A 17925-nucleotide genomic window follows, 5' to 3' on the forward strand; every position below is an offset into this window, starting at 1 on the left:
GGGGCACGCACCCGGTATAACCCTGGGGCGGCTGTGAAATGACGGCGCATACGTGAACGCAGAGGGAAACGGTGTTCTGCAGAACATCCGATGGGTGTTGGCTGAGGTGTGTGGAAATGGATCAACAAAGAGGCTGTTTTCAGAGCCGCCAAACCCACAGTACAGAGCATTACAGCCGCTTCCCCTTCTGTTCCTCTGGGTCATGGATGTGACACCAGCACTAAAGTGGTGCAGTGGTGCCTGGAGAAGTAAAAAAAAAAAAAAAAAAAAAAAAATGCCCTGTTTTACAAACAGTGACATGTCAGACTACTCAGTTTTATTACGGTGAACAAATACTGCTGAAGGATATTTGGGTCAACGAAACAATCATGACCTGATCAGGAGCAGTTTGTTGGTTCTACTGGTCACACAAGCAGACTGCATGAATGGAACTGGATTCAACAGGAGCCAAACATGGGGTTTGAGTTATTTTTTGAACATTTGTTTAAATAAAATACTTGTATCTGAAGTTGACCGCAGAACAAAAACCAGTGATGGAAGATTTGACTATTACCTGCCGTTGACTAAAAGGCTTTTTACTTTTTAAATTTTATATTCTCTTTCGAAACTCTGCACTGCAACTCTTACTTTAATATGTGTGTGTTTTTATATTTTTGGGGGTTTATGTGTTGTTTTCTTACTTGCTGTTTTTAATCACCTTTTACATGTTTCTTCTATGTTTTAAATGTGTTTCCTTTTCCCTTGTCATTGTATTTCAATGTCCTGTGTGAAGCACCTTGAATTAGTAACGGAATTACTCCTTAATAAATGTAATTAGTTACCAGGGAAAGTAATTATTGCGTTACTTAAAAAAAAAAAAAAAAAAAAAAAAAAACAACAACCTTCAAATATGTAAAAGGAAACTGATTTTTGAGCGGGTTTCACGGGCCACTTTCATTGAGTAGAACAGCAGAGAGGTACTTCATATCATAACTGTGGTCCGGTTGGGGTCCACCGGCCTCGGCTTTTCCACCACATAAGTGCATATCTGTATATATAGAGGCAGATGCTCCTCCAATTAATCCCACATCTGCACTCTTTTCAGTGGCTCCTCCCAGATCCAGCAGGAAATGTCTTCAGTCCAGTCAGTCGGACTCTCACTGATAACTCCTCCCCTAAATTAGCTGATAACTCCTCCCCTAAATTAGCTGCGCACCTTGCTGCATAGTTCAAGTGAATGTGGTGTGCTGCGCACAACTCAAACTCATAGATGTCATTAGTGGTTCAGGTGAAGGGGGCGTGGACAACTCTGACTCATGGACACACAGGTGAAACATGAAGGTGGTGTAGGAGATTTGAATAGAAGAACAGCTCGTAAACGAACGGCTCACCATGAATCAGTTCTTATCGTTTACTGAAAAGAGCCATTCAAAAGACTCGACTTGTCCACGAACGTCACATCTCTCGTGCCTGGCAGAGCAAGCCAGGACGGATAACAGCTGTTAGATATCAGTGCATAGTAACGCACCATATTTCAATACCGGTAACGGCAACGGCGTTGTAACGTTTCAAATAGAAATAATTTTAATTAATAATTAAATAACGGAATTAGTAACGCAGTTATTCCCAACATTGGTTCTTACTTTAGAAACTGTATAGCAGCCTCTGGTGGCATGCCTCTCATGTTGTGTAGTTATTTATAGGTTATTCTGTTATTTGACTGGTTCTGATCCACTTTAGATCATATTGTTCTGTATGTGGAACCTGAATTTAAATCATTTTAACAATATTGATTGTTAATATCTTTAGTGTCATTATTCACATTTTGTGTGAACGGATAGTTTGCACATGTAAACATTTTCATGTAATTTGACTTTTTTTTTTCACAAAACCAAAGACAAAAATGTGTAGTTCTCATTGTTTATAGGTTATTCTGTTATTTTTTGAATGGTTCTGATCCACTTTAGATCATATTGGTCTACATGTGGAACCTGAATTAAAATTATTTTAACATTACTGTTTGTTACCTCCGCCAAGGAGGTTATGTTTTTGCCTTCCTACTACTGTTACTCTTAGTTCAGAGTACGGATGTAACGATATGAAAATTTCATATCATGGTTATTGTGACCAAAATTATCACAGTTATCGTTATTATCATGATATTGTTGAAACTGTGCTCAAAATGTATAAAAAGTATTTATTCACACACTGAAATAATTTAATCAAGTTGTATTTTGAAAAAATAAATACATAAATAAATACATAAATAAATAAAATAATAGCCACAATGTATTTTCTGTTGGCAGAAACATTAAAATATTAACATGTAAACAATCAAATTTACAAATGTGCGTTAAAGATGTCTCCTTATGGCCAATGTTTGACCATTTTTCATGTCAAGTTTGAGTTGTTTGAGTCTCTTTTTCAGCGACAGATAGCACCTTGAGTACTGCTGCTTCTCCAGGAAATGAGCAGTACCATTAGTTTTCAAAGTGCAGTAATCAAACATGGTTAACATGATAATTGGAATTTAAACTGTAATACTAACCGTCAGGAATTTTGTCACGGTTTATCATTATACCAGTAATCGTTACATCCCTAGTTCAGAGCAATACACTGCTAAAGAAAGAGCAACTTTTTATATATATATATTTTTTTGTTAATAGCTCCACCCACAAAGGGGGCGGACCCTCCAAACTCACAGGCCAAAACAAGGACACTTCCCCCTTCTGACTACAACTCTTAGTTTATGCAAAAATACTTTTGGTTCAGCACTGGAGAGCGCTACTATGGTTAGCTAGTCCTTATGACTAGGTTCAGCACTGGACAGCACTGATTACTTGTGCCTTACTAACAGGTTCAGCACTGGACGGCGCTACTATGGTTACCTGTGCCTTATTACCAGGTTCAGCACTGCACAGCGCTACTATGGTTGCCTGTTCCTTATGAACAACTTCAGCAATGGACAGCGCAACTATGTTTACCTATTCCTTATGAAGTTCAGCACTGGACAGCGCTGATTACCTGTGCCTTATGAACAGGTTCAGCACTGGACAGCGCTACTATGGTTACCTGTTCCTTATGAATAAGTTCAGCACTGGACAGCGCTAATATGGTTACTTGTGCCTTATGAGCAGGTTCAGCACTGGACAGCGCTGATTACCCGTGCCTTATGAACAGATTCAGCACTGCACAGTTCTGTTCAATGCAGTACAGCAAATATGTTCAGCTCTAAAAAAAAATTATTTAAAAGACTCTCTGGCTCCCATGAGCACAGTCCTATTATTCACTTGACAGTGCCAGCTGTATGAGCTGTTACTTTTGTAACCAACACATCACTAATCTGAAAACAGGCTTTAATCTTGTCCACTAACAAATACAACTGATGGTTTCAAGCTTTTACCTTTTTGTTGTTGTTGTTTTTGTTGTTGTTGCGGCAAAAAAATATAACACGTTTTATTGTAATGTTACAAGATCACCATAATCTTTAAATTTAGAATTACATAAAAAAAATTACTAAGCTAAAATTAAATTAATTTCTGTTAAATATTCAGTATTCATGTTGTCAAAGCCATACAGAGCTGTAGCAGAGGGATGAAAAAGCCACATGCGGCTCCAGAGGCCTGGGTTACCAACCTGTTTTTAACCAATAAATATCCCAAGAGTATATTCCTTTCGATCTACGGCATTTGTGATTTATATTGTCACCTCAGTTACTGCAAATTCTGTTGATCTGTTTGACCTTAACCTGCACTGATTCTCTGCCAGTATTTTGTACTTTTTCAGAAATGTTTACAATATGTTGTTAAAGACTTTTTAAGGTATTTTTGAAAATTGTGGCAGTAAGGACACAGGTCTATAGTTTGTGAAAAGGTGCTTGTTTCCAGCCTTATATAAAGATATGACTTTACCTATTCAATGATTTCATATTATTAAAGCTCCCAGCAATTTGTTGTTTATTTACCAAGGTTAATTGAAAGCCCTTAAGAAAATAATGTAAAATAGATACAATGTGAATATTAATCTTAATATTAATGTTATAACATAGATGGAGACCAATGTCTTCACAGGCTGTAGATGTTTAGACATTTAAAGGAACAATAGTACCTTGATATTTTTGTGTATAAAGGAACAGCCAAATCACTGTTGAGTTATTCCTGCTTTATGCACACACCTTCTTTTAGGTCAGAAACAGAGAAGATAATGGGTAGAGTAAGAAGAGGACGTAAAGTGCAGAGAAAAGGCTTGTGGGCAGTAGCTGGTCGATTGGCTAATGTGGTGAAAGAACTGAAGGATGCAAATATTACAAAAAGAGATACATGTTAATCCTCCCCCATCTGGTCTGAGCCATCAGTAGTCCTTTTTGATATTGATATAAGGAAAAACCGTCATTGGTTGTGGACCATACGGAATGAAAATCATTGTGGAGTGAGGGATTTGACAAGGGAGTCACAAGACAGACCAGTTGTTACAGGAACAAACAGTGAAGAAGATAGGATGTTGGACCTGCCTCTGAGAAGTGAAAAAGATGTGGGCACAGACCACAATAGAGATGAGCAAAGAAAATTATCACTACAGGTAGGACTGAAGACTGTAGAGGAAGTGGATGGTGAAGGTGGGGAGGAGGAGGACAAAGAAAAGCTACAGACAAGTAAAGGTGCTGAGTCTGAAGAAGGAGTAGGGAAAATGGATTTAGAAGGCACATTCAGAAAAGAGTCAGAAGAGGAGGAGGAGGGAGAGGAAGAGAAAGAGATGTTAACAACAAATGATGATACTGAGTTTGAAGAAAGACCATGGACAGTGGATGGAGAAGTAACACTCACAGAAGAAGAGGAGGAGAAAGACTATGGACAGATGAGACGATGACTCTGAAGAAAGACCATGGACAGTGGATGGAGAAGTCACACTCACAGAAGAAGAGGAGAAAGACTTGTTATGGACAGATGAAGATGCTGAGTTTGGAGAAAGAAGGGGGAAAGAGGCTGGTGAAGGGACACCCACAAAAAAGTGGGAGGAGGAGGAGGAGGAGGAGTAAGAGGAGGAGGAGGAGAAAGAGAAAGAGATGTTACCAACAGATAAAGATTGTGAGTCTGAAGAAGAAAGAGGGAAAGTGGATGTTGAAGAGTGTGAAGTAAGTGAGGCAGTAATGAAGCAAAAGCAGAAGGCCTTGTACACAGAACAATCACAGGTCAATCCTGAACAGGCACAAAATGAAAAGCTATTGAGAGTGTTGCCAAAGGTCTCACGAAGGTTTACTATTAATGTCAACAGAAAAGACTGTGAAAAAATGACACCTAAACCAGGCTCTACAAAATTGAGGCAGCCGTGGACCCACATTCTATAAAATAGTTTCAAGTACTAAAATCCTTGTCATACCCTTTCTTTTAAGATACAACATATTAAACTGCCACGCAGCCTAAGACTAACTGCCCTTATTTAAAGATCAAAGCTATTTGCACTTTTCCATCCTGCCCTGCAGAGTATTTTTTCACAATGAAGAAGAAACCACTAGAAAAAAGACTGAGGATTGGTGTTCATCAAAAGAGAGAAATTACTCATTAAAAAAAGAAACCAAATTTTGATTTGCCTGCAACACCAGAAGAGGAAGGATTGCTAATGTGCTTCATAAGGGAGTGAGTCAGTTGTACTACAGCCAACTGAAAAAAAACACCTGTTGCTGAGCTCATTTCAGGGAACCTCTCCTGAAGCTGAAACACAAGTGTGCTGAGGATTATAACCTCAGAATTAAAAAAAAAAAAAAAAAAAAAAGATTCATGATGACATTATAATGAAATCAATCTGACAGAAAATATAATGTGAGAATTACATTTCCAATTCAAGAAAATACCCGGGTACATTCAGAACTTTCAACCAAACCCCTTTGGTGTCCATTTATACACCGAAATGGGAATTAACATCGTAGTCCAACATTTAAGAAAGAAGAGTCCTGTGACACTTTATCTGGATGCTACTGGGAATGTCAGTTGAAAAACCCCTGGTCAGTAGAACACAGTCATGCATTATGCATTGGTGCTGCCAGGGGCTGTTCAGAATGGGCCTCCACTCCCAGTGTGTCAGATGCTAACTAACGAACACACAATCCCAGCAATCACATTTTTGTTGATGCAGTTCCAACACAAGCTGGCACAGTTTACCCACAAAAAAGTTCACAGGATTGAAACCAGTTACAGCTGGGCCATGATACAGAGTGTGCTGCTTGTGTTTAACACAGAAAACATATACACCGATCTGGATAGGGCCTTTGCTATTTGCTGTGGACAGAGCACACACAAATCATTCACAGTTTTCCATTTGTGCTCAGCTCATGTGCTGAAAGCTGTGTGCCAAGCCTTTGGGAGGAAGGCCTCTGAAAAGGCCTTGAAAAATTTTGCAGCATTTGGCTTTGCACAACTGCAAAATACTACAATAACTGCAACACCGCGAAACATTTTTCGGGTCATGTGTTGCATTTTCATGAGCCCACATTATACCCCTACTGTGGCCAAAAATGTGAAGATCATGCAGGCATTGATCAAGAGGCAGAATCTTTTCAAATCTGAAGACCTGGAGGCTCTCCAAGATGGCCACATGGCGCAAGAGGAAGATGATGAAGACAGAAAAAACAACAAAAATAATTGTTGGAAGATTTCCATTCACCCTCCTATTCAGGAAAGTCCTGGAGGAGGCTAGGAGGGACCTTCAGGATGAGGCTGACTTACGGGTATGCCCAGTCAATCGCTATTACTGTCCCAGGATTGTAGAAGTACTGTGTGATACCTACCTGAGTATTTTTCCCATTTGGAGTGGTGTGTTGCTGGAGAATGTACACACAGATAAATTGGAACAAAGTCCCACACGTGGCACCAACTGTCATGTGGAGAGATGGTTTGGGATTGTAAAGCAAACCATCCTTAAAAAGCAGGGGAGACGGAGACCTGGAGCCTGCATCCCAAAAATGAAATGGTTCTGTTCAAGGGAGATACAGAGAACACCTCATAACAAGCAGTTTCTCTGACCAATTACTGCTGAAGACCATGAGGAACACAGATATGAGTTTGTGTGAAGAAAGGTGGGGAAAAAGGGATGGAGAAAAGCCCCCAAATAAAATGTCTAAATACTATTCAAGTCCACACTCAGTTCCAACACCAAAGGCAGCAAAATCTAAACTGGACACAAGCGACATTAAACCTACTACCCCTGAGGAGAAGAAAAACAAAAAACGCAGACCAAGTGAGACCTGTGAACCTGCAACTGAGGTACTGTTCACCATTACAACTTTATGGTTTAAAAACATGTTAAAACAAGTTAAAAATAAATAAATAAAAGACATTCTCTACTGCCCCACTTGTGTCTCTTTGACTCAGTTGACCCACTTTCGTCTCTTTGGCCCACTTCACCCACTTCTGTCTCTTTGACCCACTTCTGTCTACTTGACCCCATTGTCCCACTTGTGTCTCCTTGACCCAGTTGACCCATTTACATCTCCTTGACCCAGTTGACCCACTTGTGCCTCCTTGACCCAGTTGACCAACTTGTGTCTCCTTGACTCAGCTGACCCATTTACATCTCCTTGACCCAGTAGACCCACTTGCTTCTCCTTGACCCATTGACCCACTTGTGTCTCCTTGACCCACGTGTTTCTCTGTGACCCACTTGACCCACTTAAGTCTCTTTGACCCAGTTGACCCACTTGCGTCTACTTCTCCTTGACTCACTTGTGTCCCCTGTTCTTTCAATCAATCAAATCAAATTTTATTTATATAGCGCCAAATCATAACAAAAGCTATCTTATGACACTTTATATATAGAGTTGGTAAAAACCAGAATGAAGCCAATTTACAGAAACCAACAGAATTCTCCAGGAGCAAACACTAGTGAGTGGTGACAGTGGAAGGAAAAAGTACCTTTAATAGCAGAAACCTGGTGCAGACCCAGACTACTGAAGGATGGACGAGTGACAGGACCAGTTGGGGTTAAAAAGAGAGAGTAAAGGAGGAGAAGAGAGAGAGTGATAGAGAGATACTGGGGGAGAGGGGGAGAAGGTGGGAGGTAGGGGAGACACATGGATGGAACTGATGTGCAGAAAACTGAACTAGAACATTTATGGGACGATAGAACAAACACTATCATAACTATATGGAGAAGTGAGTGATGACAATGAAGGAGGAGAGAGGCAGGACCACGGCAGCAGGTCCAGAGAGGATCCTGGGAAAACCTGTGATGATCCAGGGAAAACCTGTGAGGCAATAAACCACAGAGACTCCAGAGAAGAAGTCAAGTCAGTAACATGTATTCACTGGGGCGTAAATAGAAGAGAAAATTAGGAGAGAAAAGGTCAGGGAGAAAGAAGGGAGAAAGAGCAGAGAGGAGGTCATAGAGGAGGAGCAGAGAGGAGGTCATAGAGGAGGAGGATGAGGAGAGAGGAGGTCATAGAGGAGGAGGCGTATCAGCAGAGCTCAGTGTCCATCAGTCTAACACTATAGCAGCAGAACTCAGATCAGCCTGAGCTGCACTAACTATAAGATTCATCAAAAAGGAACGTTTTGAACCTCCTCTTAAAAAGGCAGAGGGTGTCTGACTCCTGGACCGAGGCAGGAGGTGGGTCCACAATCGTGGAGCTTGATAGCTGAAGGCTCTGGCCCCCATCCTACTTTTGGAGATTCTAGGGACCACCAGTGCACCTGCATGTGGACAGCGTAGTGCTCTAGATGGATTGTATGGAACTGAACGTTCTTTCAGATCAGTGGGTGCCTGGACATGAAGGGCTTTGGAAGTGAGGAGGAGTATTTAAAGTCTATCCTAGCTTTTACAGGGAGCCAGTGCAGAGAAGCCAACACAGGACGAATATGGTCTGTGATACTGGTTCTAGTGAGTCCATGGGCAGCAGCATTTTGGATTAGCTGAAGGGTCTGTAAGGACTTTTTGGGACAACCTGAGAGAAGTGAGTTACAATAATCTCGTGTGGATGGAATAAAAGCATGGACTAATTTTTCTGCATGGTTCTGTGTTCAAATCTGTCTAATTTTAGTCATATTACGCAGATGAAAGAAAGCAGTTCTAGAAATCTGTTTTATGTGAGAGTTAAACGATAGATCCTGATGGAAAATGATGCCTAGATTCCTCAAAGTGGTTTTGGTCTCCATGGTAACACCATCCACGGTAGACTTGGCTGGACACTGCATCCCTAACAGTTTTTGGTCCAAACACAATGACTTCAGTTTTGTTTGAGTTTAACAGCAGAAAATTGTTGTTCATTCAATCTTTAATCTCTTTAATGCACTCCTGTAGTTTGGCTAGCTGATTGGCTTCATCAGGTTTAATGGATAAATATAACTGGGTATCATCAGCGTAGCAATGAAAGTTGATGGAGTGTTTTCTTATTAAGTTACTTAAAGGAAGCATGGATAGGATAAACTGTATTGGTCCAAGAAACGAGCCTTGAGGTACTCCATAACTAACTATACTGCACTGGGAGGATTCATTATTAATGTTAACAAAGTGAGAACCATCTGTTAGATTAGATTTGAACCACATTAATGCCGATCCTTTGATACCAACTGAGTTTTCCAGACGTTGCAGAAAGATGTGATGGTCAACAGTATCGAAAGCCGCACTAAGGTCTAATAAAACCAGCCTAGAAACCAGACCCTTATCTGAAGCAGTGAGAAGGTCATTGGTAACTTTGACCAGGGCCGTTTCTGTACTATGATGTTCCCTAAAACCTGACTGGAAGTTCTCAAACTGTTGGCTTGAAGGAAATCGCATTACAGTATGGGATGGACCAGGAGGACGATCCACTATAGTAAATAGTATAGGCTGGAGCGGTTTGTGGATTGGGTTGGATAGGCTCAGACTAAGACTTTCGAATGACTTAAAGTTGGGCTTAAGTTTGGGATTTATTTGTAGACATGAATTACAAATAGCTGCAACTCCTCCTCCTCGGCCTGAGCCTCGAGGAATCTGATTATTACGGTGAATAGGAGGAGGAGCTTCATTTAACAACACATATTCCTCCTCACAGAGCCAGGTTTCCATTAGACTCTGTATGACGATCTAATATAATACTATGAATTAATAAGGCTTTGGAAGACAAAGATCTAATATTAAGGAGGCCACATTTTACTTTCTTGTGCTTTGGAACTGTGGAAGTATTGGTGTTGATTTTTATTAGATTTTGCTGTGCAGCTGTTTATCTATTTAATTTAACTTTACAGGTGCGGGGGACAGACCCAGTCTACATAGGGTTTACACTGGGTATCTGGGACAGACCCAGTCTATATAGGGTTTACACTGGGTATCTGGGACAGACCCAGTCTATATAGGGTTTACACTGGGTATCTGGGACAGACCCAGTCTACATAGGGTTTACACTGGGTATCTGGGACAGACCCAGGCTATATAGGGTTTACAGGGGGTATCTGGGACAGACCCAGTCTATATAGGCTTTACAGGGGGTATCTGGGACAGACCCAGTCTATATAGGCTTTACAGGGGGTATCTGGGACAGACCCAGTCCATATAGGGTTTACAGTGGGTACCTGGGACAGACCCAGTGTCTATTGGGTTTACAGAGGGTGTCTGGGACAGACCCAGTCTATATAGGGTTTACACTGGGTATCTGGGACAGACCCAGTCTATATAGGGTTTACAGGGGGTATCTGGGACAGACCCAGTCTATATAGGGTTTACAGGGGATATCTGGGACAGACCCAGTCTATATAGGCTTTACAGGGGGTATCTGGGACAGACCCAGTCCATACAGGCTTTACAGTGGGTACCTGGGACAGACCCAGTCTATATTGGGTTTACAGAGGGTATCTGCTCAGGAAGCGCAGAGAAGTGTTTCAGACTGACACTGCATCCCGCACTCAACTCTGGGCAGGTCCAGACTGGCTAATCGGGAGGACCGGGACAATTCCCGGTGGGCTGGTATAATATTTAGGCCACTAGGGCCGGAGTTCATATTAAATATGTATTTAATATTTTATTTATTTATTTGTTTTTTGGGGGCCGGTGTTCAGTCACAGCACTGGGTTGATCACATAATCTGCAGCCACTGTTCCTGGGCCCCACCCCCTCTACTAGCAAGCTGTTTGTTTTCTTCCTCTTTTTTGCAGACGCAGCGTGACCTGATGTAATCTGTCCTTGCACACGGTTAGTAGCTCTGTACTGTAGCTGTGGAGCACATACCATCTGTGCTCTGTAGGCTGTGGATGGTCAGCTGTGTTTGCTGTTTGACACATGGATAATAAGAAGAGCAAGGGTGGTGTGGAGAAGCAAGAATTAAAGAGGAAAGCTCTGGAAGCAAACGCAGCCAAATGTGCCAAAATCTGCAACTTTTTCACAAAATCTTGAGTTTCACAAGATCTAAAGTGGGCTGGTCTGAGGTATGAAACTCCAGGGCTGAAAATGAGTCTCAGTCCGGCCCTGACTCTGGGTCAGGCTTTTGGGTCGGTTATAAACCTGGACAGGTTTTCTCTAAGGAGAGCAGCGCCATTCCAAGTCGATGTATGCCGTCTCTTCTACTAAGACTGGGTTTTCACCAAAAAGTCCACCAGTTGTCACCAAACTGTATGTCATTTGCAGGACACCACCTGGACAGCCTGCAATTGAGTGAAGACATGTGACTAAACATGCCATCACTGGTCAGATTAGGTAGGGGACCAGAGAAAACTATCCAGTCCCACATACTTTTGGCATATGTGCACACCGACTCAATATTAATTTTAGTGACCTTCGATTGGCGTAATCGGGTGTCATTACCGCTGAAGTGAATTACAATCTTAGGGTATTTATGTTTATCCTTAGCCAACACTTTTAAAGCGGATTCAATGTCGCCTGCTCTGGTCCCCGGAATGTATTTGACTATGGGCGCTGGTGTCTCTAGCTTCACGTTCTGTACTACAGAGCTGCCAGTCACCAGTTTCATTCTCGGCGGGTGTGTTGCTGAGTGGGGAAAACTTGTTGGAAACGCGCAGTGGTTGGTGGTGTACTTCAGGCTTTGGCCTGCAGTGGTTGGTGGTGTACCTCTGGTTTTGGCCTGCAGTGGTTGGTGCTGTACCTCAGGCTTTGGCCTACAGTGGTTGGTGGTGTACCTCAGGCTTTCACCTGCAGTGGTTGGTGGTGTACCTGAGGCTTGGGCCTACAGTGGTTGGTGGTGTACCTCAGGCTTTCACCTGCAGTGGTCGGTGCTGTACCTCAGGCTTTGGCCTGCAGTGGTTGGTGGTGTACCTCAGGCTTTCACCTGCAGTGGTTGGTGGTGTACCTCAGGCTTTGGCCTGCAGTGGTTGGTGGTGTACCTCAGGCTTTGGCCTACAGTGGTTGGTGGTGTACCTCAGGCTTTCACCTGCAGTGGTTGGTGGTGTACCTGAGGCTTTGGCCTACAGTGGTTGGTGGTGTACCTCAGGCTTTCACCTGCAGTGGTTGGTAGTGTACCTGAGGCTTTGGCCTACAGCGGTTGGTGGTGTACCTCAGGCTTTCACCTGCAGTGGTCGGTGCTGTACCTCAGGCTTTGGCCTGCAGGGGTTGGTGGTGTACCTCAGGCTTTCACCTGCAGTGGTTGGTGGTGTACCTCAGGCTTTGGCCTGCAGTGGTTGGTGGTGTACCTCAGGCTTTGGCCTACAGTGGTTGGTGGTGTACCTCAGGCTTTCACCTGCAGTGGTTGGTGGTGTACCTGAGGCTTTGGCCTGCAGGGGTTGGTGGTGTACCTCAGGCTTTCACCTGCAGTGGTTGGCGGTGTACCTCAGGCTTTGGCCTACAGTGGTTGGTGGTGTACCTCAGGCTTTCACCTGCAGTGGCTGGTGGTGTACCTCAGGCTTTGGCCTACAGTGGTTGGTGGTGTACCTCAGGCTTTCGCCTGCAGTGGTTGGTAGTGTACCTCAGGCTTTCACCTGCAGTGGTTAGTGGTGTACCTCAGGCTTTCGCCTACAGTGGTTGGTGGTGTACCTCAGGCTTTCGCCTGCAGTGGTTGGTGGTGTACCTCAGGCTTTCACCTGCAGTGGTTGGTGGTGTACCTCAGGCTTTGGCCTGCAGTGGTTGGTGGTGTACCTCAGGCTTTCGCCTGCCACTATGCTTCCTTCGAACAGTCACCCACTGTTCCTGTTTTTCTCCCGGTTGCTCAGGAGCTGCTGGGGGATGGCTAACCTGGGCTAGTGGGTCCGCTCCGGCTAAAGGGGGCTGGCTAGCTGTCGCAGCTAACGTTTTGTTCATGGAGCAGACCTGAGCTTCCAATTCGTTAAGCCTTGCTTCCATGGCCGAAAATACACTACATTTATTACATGTACCGTTGTCACTAAAGGAAGCGGGCGTAAAACTAAGCATCTGACACACCGAGCAAGACAGAAGGGAAGAAGAATGGGAAGGAGAAAGAGAAGCCATATTAGCCGCCAAACTACAGTAGATTAGTTACTGGGACTAAACTGACTTAACGCATTGAAGGAGGTTACCGTTTGTGTGGAAACCGATAACCTTCGCTATCTAATTAATTCTCGAATAACTGGTGATTTTCGAACGCACTGGCAATCTAGAATGGCACCAGGTATGAGTGATTCTACTGAAAAATATGAAGTTTCCGGGCAAACACTCAACAAGAAACAGGAAATAATGTAAGATGCTTACCGCAGTACGTCTGACGTAGCAGGAAGGAGTCAGTCTCCCAATATTGAAAATACTGAATAACAATTATTCCTCAGTTTCCAATCTGAGATAAAACCTATTCAAGCATGTCCATCATTTCAGTTGGTGCAGCATTCTTTATTATGACACAAATATGAAAACTAATGTACAGAGCAGCATCATTACATGACTTTAAATATGAGTAAAGGCAGCGTTCCCATTGGCTGAAAATATGCTGGGCATCTGTCAGTGAGTGTGAGCCAGTGATGAACAGATGAACGTGTGTTGAGTTTCAGACGAGCAGCTTGTGGAGATCCAGCTTCTGGGATTTTCCACCAGAACGCAGTCTGAGCCCGCGTCGGCGTCACCACGGCCCGACGGCACCCCCCTCAGTCTGGAGAAGGACAGGGACTGACCGTCAGCCCACGTCCAACGGCCCGGACCCCCAGACAGACCTAATCACACCGGGATGACGTTAAGAATCAGGTTCATGTTTCAGTCTGACATTGACGTATTTAATAAAAACATTGATTTAACCTCCTGGTATCTGGGTGAGTATATTATCCACACTTTGTACTTCATGTTATTAAAGCTCATATTATTTTCCACAAATGATATTTGGTCAGAATTCAGAAGTTGTTCATTTTTGCATGAAATTTTAATATTCTGACCCATCCACTAAAATCATCAGATTATAAACAGTGTTAAATTCTTACACTTAACACCCTTCTACCAAGGGAGTAAAGATGCACACTGACACATTTTAGCATTTAACATTTGACCTAGAACCAAAAATAATAATGCATATTAACCAATGATGAAAGTGAGGAAAGAAAAAAAAACTGAACTTTTCTGAGCATTTCATTCTGCATGCTCTTAGGTGCATTCTGGTGCACTTTGGTAAAGCATTAAGGTTCAAAATTAATGAAAAAATACACTTGAACTTATTTTTGATTCCTGCCTCACACTTCAGTTTGTTCCCACGCTGAAGGACGATGAATTCTGACATGATTTCACAGAATATTTAGACCAAATACGTTGGTGGTAAAATACTCAAAGCGAAGCCGCCATCTTGTCTCCAGAGACGCGAAACAGACCACGTGTCATCAACGGACCAATCAGAGCCGTCAATACAAGTTCCACGTTGTAAATGAGCATTTCATTGGTCAAGATGAATGGAGAAGAAAGCAATATGGCCGCGCCCATGAGACGGACCCAAATAAACATAGTTAGCACTTTTCGGAGCAATTTATGCGTAATTTTCCGACTGAAATGTTGCCAGACCAGACGGAAATGATCTGGACACGTTTAATTTACCAGAACATATGCTCAGTTTTCAGAAAAAAATGGATTTCCAGCAAAAACCGGAACACTTTCATCACTGATTAACCCATGTTGGTGTTAATGATTGGCATATGTCAGGATGCAAAAATAAAAAAAATAGTAATCCAATTTTTATGTAGAATATTGTGTTTTTTGCATCAAAAAATATGGTTTGTTTACATTACAAACATGGCATTTAAAGGGTTAAAAACTATGACAGTTATTGAGTATTTGGTGTTTTTGTTTATGGGTCAAGTTAATGAAATATTTTTTAAAAAGTAAAAAAGTGAAAAACTATGAAAAGCATTTTGACATTACTACGGCGCTGTGCAAATTACGAGCTGTCTGGAATCGCAGGGCTTGAATCCAAATATGAAGGCAGGACTAACAGGTGCAGAGTAAACCAATCACAGATAAGATGAACGTTAACCTTTTATCAGAGAAACTTGAGAATACAGGGTGTAATCTGTAATAATCAAGAAAACAACCGACAACAGTTGTAAAGAGATTTGCAGACTTGGAACCGACTTTGACTGGTGACAAAAAAGAAGTCTGTGGGCGAAGTCAATGAAAAGTTAACATCTGGTCCAAAAAAAATATAATTACAACAAGCTACACCAAACTTATATCTTTGGATAGGAAATTAGTTACATTTTCAGGAAAATGTATTTTGAAATGAGCAAAAATTTGGGAAAAAAAATGAGGAGTTTTCTGAGTGTGAATGTTTGGAAAGTGACCCAGTTTAGTGCTGTCATTCTGGTTTCATTTTTATAAACTCTCATAAATAAACTACATTTATTCCAAAAACATTGATATTTGACTATTACAGTATTTATGTCATATTCTAAATACATAGTGTTTAAAATTAATAAATGCATATGTCTATGAAAGATACATCTGGATATAATGTTAATATTATTTGTATGTTGTATTTTTCAAAACTCTTGCTATTTAGGTATAATGACATTTTTGTTTCCTCTGACCAATTATTCGGTTGTAAAATAGAGGGTTTAAGGTATACACTGAATACATTTGAGGATGAAAATGTCAGAGGAACTTCACTTTTGAGAACTTTGTAATTCTTGTAAAAAATAGACGTTAATTATTTTGTCCATCTGTGACAGTAGTTTTTGAAATTTTTCATTTACAAACATTTGAAACTCAATGTTGCCCTTTGAGTGTCTTTCAGATGGCATTTAGATCTTTATAATTCTGTCTAATATTTGTCTTAAACTTGTCTGGTTCAAAAGTTATGAATAAAAAGTAGTGGGCAGTCCATCCATGATGCCCTTTACCCCGCCCCCGTGCATATGATGCATCGTGAAGCACCCGCCCCCCCAGACTTGTGATTGGTCGGTTCATATTTCACAATGACTGGCCCATTACCAGACTGTTTTCTTAGTGTTGAATACACTGACAAAACCGGATGACTGGACAGGTTAATTAGAAAGACCTCTATGGGCGGGACACCCAAGGGTTAAAGTTAAAGACATCGTGTACTGGTTAAAACAAATTCTGTATCTGACATTAAACATCAAATCTGTGACTGACCGATCCAAAATGGCTTCTTTCCTGCAAACTTCCACAGCCAGTTCATGTCTCGTCTGGAGCGCACACTGGTCAGACTGCTGTTGAACCTGGATCAGAGGTTTAGAAGTCAGTATGTAGAACCCAACATGTACGTAAACATCTGCAACATTCACAGTATTTACACCACTGTCAGTACTTTCTGGAAAGATAATCTACAGTCGCAAAACAAATTCTTAGACCACCCTTGTTTTCTTCAATCTCTTGTTCATTTTAATGGCTGGTCCAACTAAAGGTCCATTTGTTTGGAGAAATATAACGAGAAAAACAAAAATAACTCATAGTAGTTTAATTTCAGAGCTGATATCTATGCGTTTAACATGTTTTCTTGATAATAATCAAACTCACCTCTGTTCGTCCATCAATATCTATGTCACTGTACTGACAAAAACAGTGCGTTTAGGCATTCCGTGTTTTCTTTTCTGTCTGTTTTAGTCACATGACACACACAGGAGTTAATACTGGATTGCTTAATCAATATTTTGGAGGACTTTTGATGGTCTAATCATTTTTTTCCGTGACTGTACATTCACATTTGCTGATTTTATAAAAAAATTCAGTTAAAATATTAGAATCAAAATTCCACAAAAAACTATTAGAACCACTACTTTCAGGTTCTCTGTGTGGTTTAACTTAAAATACACAAAGAACCGGAGATAGTGATATGTTTTAGAGAATTTCTCCAAATTCTAAACGTGTTGTAAATATCTCGTTTCTGCCTGATGTTTAACCTCCTCAGACCCAGAAAATGTCAGCAAAGTGCCAGCTTTTTTTGTTTTGTATTAAATCAGTGCCTATATTGGAAACACCATGATGCAACAGTTTTTTCAGATGCAGTTTTTAAAATTTTTATGGAATGTCCTTTGTGGTGGACAGTTTTCTTTTCTTTTTTTTTGTATAAAGTTGAGAAACTCTTGTCCACAAATGTGGACAGAAAACCCATAGCTGGGTCTGAGGAGGTTAAGAATAGAATAGAATAGAATAAATATTTATTGTCACTGTTACAGGAACAAAGAAAATGTTTTTAGCAGCTCTGTCCTGTTTTAGCAGCAGATTCTTCCAGAGTGTATATAAAACTATCCCACAAAATTACTGTAACTAAACTCAACTTGGAACTGGTATGCTTTAATTAGATTTATATTTAATTAAACCTAAGATTAATGTTTCACTCCACTGGCAGTGGGTGCTATTGTGTGGGTGGGGGTTAGTAGGGATTGTTTTTATATGTGGGTGTTGTTGCCTGTCCTTATAAAACAATGAAAACAACAATAAATATATTTATGAAAAAAAAAAATTACACCTAAGATTAAAACTTTAACAAGCAGTGAAAGCAATAATTCCAGTGTCTGAAATCAAAAAAGTAAAGTAAATAACATTAGAATAAATTAGAATAAATATCAATAAATCCTTAAGAAAGGTTAA

General features: G+C 41.2%; 1 protein-coding gene across 1 annotated transcript in view; it reads right to left on the minus strand.

The window, feature by feature from the left end:
* Positions 1 to 13705: 13705 nt before the first annotated feature.
* The window catches only part of LOC115417989 (FRAS1-related extracellular matrix protein 1-like), a 127050-nt gene continuing 122830 nt past the window's right edge, over positions 13706 to 17925 (minus strand). Inside the window, 2 exon segments of the mRNA XM_030132256.1 lie at positions 13706 to 14048; positions 16468 to 16553. Coding sequence (XP_029988116.1) covers positions 13840 to 14048; positions 16468 to 16553 — 295 coding nt within the window. The 3' untranslated portion in view covers positions 13706 to 13839.

Source organism: Sphaeramia orbicularis, chromosome 4 (genome assembly GCF_902148855.1).
Source record: "Sphaeramia orbicularis chromosome 4, fSphaOr1.1, whole genome shotgun sequence".
NCBI classification, from domain to species: domain Eukaryota; kingdom Metazoa; phylum Chordata; class Actinopteri; order Kurtiformes; family Apogonidae; genus Sphaeramia; species Sphaeramia orbicularis.